General features: G+C 45.7%; 1 protein-coding gene across 1 annotated transcript; it reads right to left on the bottom strand.

Moving 5' to 3' along the window:
• Positions 1–3,012: 3,012 nt before the first annotated feature.
• On the bottom strand, positions 3,013–9,267 carry GluProRS (Glutamyl-prolyl-tRNA synthetase). Its single transcript, XM_020962052.2, has 6 exons — positions 9,091–9,267; positions 7,999–8,916; positions 7,765–7,936; positions 6,644–7,709; positions 4,357–6,195; positions 3,013–4,292 (listed from the first exon to the last, which is right to left on the bottom strand). Exons 1-6 carry the CDS (start codon positions 9,131–9,133, stop codon positions 3,204–3,206), a joined length of 5,127 nt encoding a protein of 1,708 aa, XP_020817711.2. The 5' UTR covers positions 9,134–9,267; the 3' UTR covers positions 3,013–3,203.

Genomic DNA, 9,267 nt, shown 5'->3' with positions numbered 1-9,267 from the left:
TCGTAGTTCCACTCTAATTAATTCTGTAAACGCGAGAAAACTGTCTCGTCACCTAGCTCGACGATCTACAAATTGCACGACTAAGTCGAGCTGGAGCTTCCCAGTTCCCGGCTGGTAGCTTTGCTTCTAATCAAGCGGAAGAGGCTCAATCACACACGTGGCTAACCATCCGAAAAGTGCCATGAAGTGGTCATTGCCTCTTGGAGCTGTGTCGAAACGATTTCAGAGTCTCCAATCCCAGCATAATCCTGTTTGGCTGCCATCTGGTTATAAAGCCAATCCTACTTTTTTGGATTGCATAGAAGCAGCGTGAATCTGAACATACCTTTAACCTTTCTTACTTTTTTCTGTCAGTTCTTATATAGATAAAGAAACTAGTTTAAACAATAACGAATTCCAGAAATTATTTATAAGGCCACTAGAAAAGATATTTATGCTTAAATATGTCTTAAAAAATCTATAAACATGTTTAAGGTGACCCATTATTTCAATTTGTTTACTTTCAAAAGAAATATTCCATGAATCATATGCAATCTAATATTAATTGTGAAATGAAACTTAATACTTTTGTTTTTGCTGACAAAAAATGTGAGAATTAAACTAACATATTAATCTAATTTTTCATTTATTAGTAAAGAATAATGAAGATGACGATCAGAACTTGTAAATTCAATTGATTCAAGCTTTCTTACTTTCAAAACAAAAATATTCCATAGATGGATTTTTAATCTATGAATATTTTTAAAATAAAACGCAAAATGTTTTTGTTTTCGTGTAAAATAAATGTGAGAATTAATCTAAAAACGGTTTCTGATTCTTTATTTATTAAGAAACTTTATCAAATAGGTCCTAATAAATGGTCTGGGGAAAATAATAAAATTTCCTGATTTTATTTATAAAAATGTTCATATACATATATCCTCTGTGGTTATCTTTAGAATCAGGATTGTTTTATTAGTTTACTTTGAATCTGTTTTATATATTTCAATTTATCAACTATATGAATTATCGAAAACTTTGATTTATATTCTCTACAGCCCTATTTGTCTCTGAAATCACACCTTCACTTCTCTCTCTCTTTATATATTTCGATTGTGTTCATTTCCGATGAATAATCCAGCAATTATAAACAGGTTGCCTTCAGTGCATTATATACATATATCTGCAGCGTGCTTTCAATCAGTCGCGGATCATTATGCAATTTTTTTTAGCAATTGATTACTTTTGAGAGTGGGCTAGGAGGTTTGCATCGAATAAAATGGATTTGCAAGAGTTTAACCCTATTGGCCGGGATCGAATGGCTGGCCCGTCGCTATAAATCAAACATAATTGCAAATCTTGGGTCCCGGCTGCTGTCTAACTAACACAGCCGCTACTGGATACTATGAATAACGTTAAATATTTGTTATTTTCCGAGATTCGATTAACAGCTAAGTAGAACACACACAAAGGCTTGACCTGAGTCAACAGAGCAGCTTATACAGTCACTATATTCACAGCCATGTGAGTTGCACATTCCTGAAATGCATTTCTAGTGCTTTTATAAAATTAATAAAATTTTTAAGAGGAAGGGATTATAGTTTTCTCATACGTATTAATTCTGAGCTTTGCTAAATCACTCTAATAATTCTAAAACTTGAGTACCCAAGTCTTTTATAAAATCTATAAAGAGCTTTGTAGTTTTAGTTTTTATAACTAAACAAATATTAATTATTGAATTATTATTAATGAGTCATATCCTATATCTTAGTAGCCCCATCGATACTACTCCCAGAAGCTTGTAGTTGTGAAACATAAATATTGTGCACTTATTTGTTTATCACAGCTTGGAGAGGTCGGCTTGGCATTTCTCATTCTGTTGTTGTTGATATTTACGCATATATTTATTCATATATCGGCGCACGCAATATTGTCCACGTATCCGTTGCCTTTTTCAGTCACCGCAACGTGGGCTCGGCCATTAGGTTTTCCATTCAAAACAAGACTGCTGACGTAGATATATATATATGCTTAATTAGCTGGACTCACTCTCACCCGGCTTAGAGTAATTCCTAACCACTTTTACGTCGGGTTCTAGGCATACTATGTATGACAATTATATTATTGATCATTAGTATGGGCAATGATTATAATAACACCAACCAGAATATGCCTTGGGCTCTTGGGATTTGTTGGGATTCCTAGATCTAGTTAGGTTTCCTGTCCGCTTTGGAAGCGTTTAAGATGGAATTCACAGATTAAAGTTGATGAAAAATGATCGATTTATTGAAATGGAGCTGTCTTTAAGCTGCTGTTAATTGGTGATACTTTTTATACTACTCTTTTATTTAGTGGCTAAATGGGTATATATATTATTCTTGTACAAAATGAATATGTTTCTAATGGTGGGTCCTAAAGAAGTTTTAAAATCTACTTTAAAATTATTCTTCAAATCAATGTGGTTTTTTCAATCAATTCACTCGGATGGGTTTTATGTTAAGTATTTTAGAAAATATTCACATAACGAAGACGTTATATGAATCGATATTTTAACGTTACGTTAAGTCAATATTTGTCATTACATTTCCCCTATTTCATATTCGAAAAATAAAATGATTTCAGTCTTAGTAGTCGTAATGGGTATTTCAAATTCCGATAAAATATATCTAGCCTCAAGCTAGTTTACAATTCCAATCCATTTAATTGGCGGGCGATAGGTTTGATGCCTTATTAAACAGTCGTCTAATCAATCCACTTTGTCAAGAATTATATTAATAATTAATGCAAGAGATACGGAACCACGCAAAGCATAGAAACAATGGAAATATAATTAGAGTCTCAGATACCAAATTAACTTCGTTAAGACAAAGGGTCAGAAAAGTTTAAGTAGTTTAACTAATTACTCGATTTATCCAATATAAATTACTCCTTATTAAGTACACAGGTCAACCGCAAGTCAAGAGATCAAAATTATAAAAGCAGAGTCCCAATCTAGTGTTACAATGACATCTGTATTAGCTGCAATTTTAACAATTACTATTTAATTATTTATTAATCTTAGTGTTCAACAAGTAAAATTGGCATTTATAAAGCAGTTAGCAGAAGTAAAAAATGTTTTTTAAATTAAATTTATTTGAATTCAATCGGTTGATTAAGGTCCTTGCAAAATCAGAGTGCATTTCTTAAAGTACGAAGCCAGGCTTCCTCCTTTCCTTTCCATTCCCTTAGTAGCTTCGTCCGAAGAGAGTGTAGAATTTGGGCTTGTTCGTGCAGCCGGGATTGATGCACTTATCGCTGGCCTTGATGGGAGTCGGCTGTTCGAAGGGGATGCACAGGGACTTGGCACCCATGGCCGGTGCTCCTGCCTCGGCCTCCTCGCCGCGGGCACTGTCTGCCTTGATTTTGTCCTCGCAGCTGATCTCGCCACAGAAGGGTGCCAACAGTATGTTCTTCTGCTCGAGGAAGTTGCAGAAGTCGGCCCAATTGGTCACGGTCTTGGTGTGACTGGTCAAATCAAGCTGCGCCTTGGCTAGCATACTCTCATGGATCGTCTCAAGCAAGGCGGGTATCTTCTTCTCGACATCGGCCAGCGCGATGGTGATCTTCTCGCCGGTGTCACGGCGAACGGCCACCAATTGCTGGGCTTTCAGGTCCTTGGGACCAACTTCCAAGCGAAGCGGTACTCCCTTCAGTTCCCAATGATTGAACTTCCAGCCGGGCGAGTAGTTGTCTCGGTAATCACCCTCGCACCGCACTCCGCCGCCACACAGACGCTTCTCCAGCTGCTTGCATGCGTCCAGCAGCTGCGCCCGCTCATCATCCTTGGTGTTAACAGTGATGCCGCAGGGCACAACGATGGCCTGGATGCAGGCAACGTGTGGGGGCAGCACCAGACCCTGGTTGTCCGCATGCACCATGATCATCACGCCTATGGTGCGTGTGGTAAGACCCCAGGAGTTTTGGTACACGTACTTCTTCTGCTGCGTCTCGGGGTCCTCGTACACGATTTCGAACATTTTGGAGAAATTCTGGCCCAGGTGATGGCTGGTCGCACCCTGAATGGCTCGTCCCGAGGCCGAGATGAAAGCTTCAACGGTGGTAGTGTAGTCACCGCCGGCGAACTTCTCCTTCTCGGTCTTGCGGCCCTTGACCACAGGAATGGCCAGCAGGTGGGTGTAGACCAAAGCGTACAGATCTAGAATATCCAACACTTCCTTGTCAGCTTCCTCCTTTCCAGCGAATGCGGTGTGTCCCTCCTGCCAGAGGAACTCGCGGGTACGCAGGAAAGGCGTTGGCTGCTTGAATTCCCAGCGCTATAAATATAATAAACTTTATTAGAAAAAATTTATTTAGCGGTTCAATTTCAGATTGACTTACCACAACGTTGTTCCATTGATTAAGACGAATGGGCAGATCACGGTACGACTGTATCCACTTGGCGTAGGCGGGATACATGACGGTCTCAGAGGTGGGGCGCACGGCGATGGGCTCGGCCAGATCCGAGTCTCCGGACTTGGTCACCCAAGCCACCTCCGGGGCGAAGTCGGCAATGTGCGTCTTCTCCTTCTCCAGCACTGCCTTCGACACAAAGATGGGGAAGTAGCATTCCTTAACGCCCATTCGCGTGATTTCGGCATCGAACCAATTCTTGATGGCCCTCCAGATGGCAAAGGACCAGTGGCGCAGGATATAGCAGCCGGACACATCGTAGTATTCGATCATCTCACCCTTGGTGATCACCTGCGAGTACCAGTCGGGCAGGTTATCCTCCTTGGTGGCCTCCAGACCCAATCGGGTCTGTTTCTTCACAGCACCAGCGGCATCGGCAACTGGCTCCTTCTTCGCGGGCTTGGCAGGCTTCGGTTGCGCTTCTTTGGGGGCCTTCTTAGCAGATCCTCCGCTGCCGCCGCCTCCTCGTCCGGCCACTGGGAAATCTGTACCCGTGACATCCTTGTACTTGGCCTTAAGAGCCAGCAGTTTGGCCACCTCGGCATCGATCACCTCCTTGGCCGCTTTGCTGCTCTTTGCCGCACGCACCTTCTCACCCTGAGCATTGATCTCCTGGGTGAGCTCATCCTTCGCTGACGATGCCATCTGAACGGGGCTCGCTTCCTTCTTCACAGCAACTGGTTCCGCCTTAGCGTCTAGGGTCCAGTCCTTGCCGCTCAGTGTCTTGTATTCTGCCTTTAGGGCCAAGAGAGTCTTCACCTCCGGCTCAATAACGTTCTTAGCAGCCTTTTCCGACTTCAGCTGACGGATCTTATCACCTTGGGTCTGGATCTTGCCCAAAACACCGCTGACGTCGCTGCTAGAATCTCCACCAGTGAGATCTACAATGGCCACTGGAGTCGGTGCCACAGTGCCTGGCTTCCACTCCTGACCGGTCAGGGATTTGTAGTCGGTTTTTAGAGCCAGCAAAAGCTTGACCTCGGCATCCACCAGGGATTTCTCCGATTTGGCCGACTTCAGTTGACGGATCTTATCGCCCTGTTGCGCGATCTTGTCCAGCAAAGTGTTCACAGCACCGACAGGAGCTGGATCCGCGTTCTTCTCCTGCTTGACCTTAGGTGGAGCCGCTGTGGCTGCTGCTGCGGGTGCTGGAGCTGTGGTGCCGGGCTTCCAGTCGCTGCCAGTGGCTGCCTTGTAGTCCGCCTTCAAGCCGAGCAGTGTCTTCACAGCTGCATCAACGGTGGCCTTGTCGGCTTTAGCTGCCTTTAGTTCACGAACTTTGTCGCCCTGGGCAGTGATTTGGCTAAGGATCTGGGCCACCGAATCGTTTGCAGTCGTGGCAGTGGGTGCGGGCAGAACAGTGCCCGGTTTCCAATCCTGACCGGTAAGGGATTTGTACTGAGCTTTCAGTTCTAGGAGAGTCTTTACAGCGGCGTCGATCTCTGGCTTGGCAGCCTTCTTTCCCTTGAGGTCTCTAACAAGATCTCCCTGCTTCACAATGCTGGCATTAACCGAAGCTGCGTCGTTGGAGGAAGCAGTGGGAGCGGTAGCTGGTGCAGATGCAGGAGTTTGTCCTGGTTTCCAGTCCTTACCAGTGGCTGCTTTGTAGTCAGCTTTCAAAGCGAGCAGTTTCTTTACCTCCACGTCGATTTGATCCTTTGCTGCCTTCTTGGACTTCAGATCACGCACCACATCGCCTTGTTGACCAATTTGTTTGTCCAATTCGGAAGCCTTGTCGTTGGATTGAGCAGGTGAGGATGCCTTTTTCTGCAATTATTAAATGTTATATTTTAATAAATTATTAAACTTTCTAAGCTAATTCAACGTCATCAGCTTTTAATTAAATTTTTTATTTTTTGACTACGTCAGCAAGGGCGACACATGCATTTTTAAAAGCCTCTTCTTCTCGTATCTCTTACAGGTAAGGAAAAGAGCCCAAAACGAAAACGATACGCACGATTGGTGGTTCAGCAAACAACTGGTTTTTGGCCCAAACTGAAGATTGTGGCCAAGCAACGCGGCACATAATTAAGAGAAAGGGAAAGAGCCACTGAGCACCACGAGTGAGCGAAGGTAAAGAGAGTGCTTACAAACAGCTGATTGGAGTGTTTATATATATGTAAGTTGAAAACAATAAGATAAGAGGTTTCACTCTCAGTCGAATTTAGAATACTCTCACATTTTATAGGAATAATTAAAACTAAGCTTCACTCACCGTAGTCTTGGCATCCGCTGGCGCATTGATCTTTAGGCCCGAGGTGGGCACATCCTTGGTGTGTCCATCGGGAATCGAGAACAGGACAATGGGCGAAGGAACATTCGAGTATGGACTTGGCGGGGCATAGGCATTATCCACCTTGAAGAAGCCACGACGCTGCAACTGGATGATATCACCCTTTTTGCATTTCTTCAGCTCAGGATCGCCCAGCATGGCCACCTCGTCACGGGTCTTGTGTCCAATGTACTGTTTGAAGTCCTCGTCTTTGCCCAGAACAGCCTTGCTGATAATGTTGTCAAAGTAAACGCAGAACGTGGGCGGATAGGCACTGGCGTCGTCTTCTACAGCCAGCCAGGTTAGCTTCAGTGTCTTCTTAAAGTCCTTGTTGTCTAGATTAAGAGCCGCGTCCACGGAGGTGATATTGCCCGACGCATCCTTGTGCACCTTCTTGATCAGGATGTTGCCCCAGTTGATGAAAGTTGCATTCTCACCCTCCTTGAGAGCCTCGGCATCCACGTAGTCAATGTAGATACGAGGACCCAGCAGAACAGTCTTCTTGCCCAGAGATTCGTCCTTGGGATGAACGGACACCTGAATCTTCTCGACCTTGGCACCGGCCACATTAACGATCACGCGCTTCTCCTTCTCCAACGCCGTATAGCGAGGAGCAATTGGATCGATCACCTTCTTGTTAAAAGCCCAAATCTTGTCCCAGTTCATGAAGACAACCGACTTGCTGCTGCCCTGGGCAATGATGAACTCCTTCAAGCCCTCCACGGTCATGCCACGACGAATGATGCCGCGCACTGTGGGGAAGCGGGGATCGTCCCAGCCATCAACCAGGCCAGACTCCACAAACCAGGTGAGCTTTCGCTTGGATAGCACCGTGTTGGTCATGTTTAAGCGACTATACTCCCAGATGTAGGGCTTCCTCAGCTTCAAAGCATCGATGAACCAATAGAACTGATCGTCACGATCGTGGTACTCCATGGTGCGCAGTGTGTGGGTCACATTCTCGATGGCGTCCACAATGGGGCAGGCAAAGTCGTATGTGGGATAGACCCTGAAAATAATAATTATATTGCACGTTCGCCTCTTCAGTTGTTTGCAAAACTCACTTGTATTTGGTTCCCGTGCGGGGATGTGGCTCATTCTTGCAGCGATAGATAGTTGGATCTCGCATGCAGCCGTTGGGCGAGGACATGTCAATCTTGGCGCGCACGCAACACTTCTGACCTCTCTCCGACCCCTTCAGCATTTCCTGCCACAGCGAAAGATTCTTTTCGACGGCTATAAGGGTAGGATAAATAAACTTAAGTTAAGAGTTAAGACCAAATATGAAATCAACTTACAGTTAGATCGATTGGCCGACTCTACGCGCTGTTCGCGCTCCAGCTTCATCTGCTCTGGCGGCGTGTCGTCCACATAGGCCTTGCTCTCCTTTATCAGCTGAACGCAGTAGTCAAGCATCAGGTCAAAGTAGTTGGAGGTGTGCGTAAACAGGTCTGGCTTGATCTGCAGCTGCTCCAGGTCGCCGAGAATAACATTCTCGAACTCGACCGTCTCCTTGGCGGGATTCGTATCGTCGAAGCGCATGATGAGGGTACCTTGGAAGGCCAAGGCGTAGTACTGGTTCAGGAGCGCCGCCTTGGCGTGGCCGATATGCAGGTAACCGGAGGCCTCTGGCGGGAAGCGGACGACCACCTTGCCCATCTCCGCTCCGGGCAGTTCCACGAACTTGCCCTCCTGCTTGCGCTCACCAGTCTTGGCCGGTGTCTGCTCCTTGGAAGCCTGCGGACTCCTCTTAACACGCGCACCTTCAGGCAGTGATTGGAGGACCTTCTGGATCAGCGGCTGGGCAGTTATAAGGTCATACCAGCGCTGAACATGTTGAGGGATGCCCTTGGAGGCCAGGAATTCGTAGCGCGAGTGCATCTCGTTGAACAGTGCAAAATCGGCGATAGTTAGCTTATTGGCCACCAAGTAAGTGACAGGGGCAATAGACTTGTCCAGGAACGACAGAGCCCAGGAAATGTCATCCTCGCAGGTCAACGAGAACGAGAGCCAGTGGTCGATCTGTGTTCGCTCGATGGCCGTCTCTCCGTACAGCTTGTAGTCCGGTGCGGAGCGCGCCAGGGCGCGGAGCACGTCGTTGTTGGAGTGGCAGACCAGCAGGCGGCCATCGGGAAACTGCAGCGAAGTCTCCTCCTTGCTCCACACAATCTCCACGGGCACCGTGCCATTGATAAGGTGCGCCGTCGCCAAGCCACCTACATACGTAAATGAGTCAATTAATATCACTCGATACGATACGAAACTGATGCAATATCACTGGATTCCTGATAAATTGTGTACATAAATAGACCGCCGGATATAACCTCACAACGTGCACCTATTTTCCGGGCAAAGAAGGTCACTGCAACCGGCCGCCTATATTAACTTACTTATGGGCGGGTTATTAAGGTTCGCTTTGAGCTTTATCGACATTGTCGCTGGATCTGGATGCTGCAACTCCTCTTGCAATTTCTAAATTCGAGTGATGAAAATTCCTCGCCAAAAAACGGCACGAGTACCGCCAGCTGCTACGTATAATAGAGATGGGATATTACTCTATACATTCC

Source organism: Drosophila serrata, unplaced genomic scaffold (genome assembly GCF_035046125.1).
Source record: "Drosophila serrata isolate PLE 108 unplaced genomic scaffold, ASM3504612v1 contig_32, whole genome shotgun sequence".
Lineage (NCBI taxonomy): Eukaryota > Metazoa > Arthropoda > Insecta > Diptera > Drosophilidae > Drosophila > Drosophila serrata.
The sequence above is the reverse complement of the archived record's forward strand: the minus strand, read 5'-3'. Positions and strand labels throughout refer to the sequence as shown.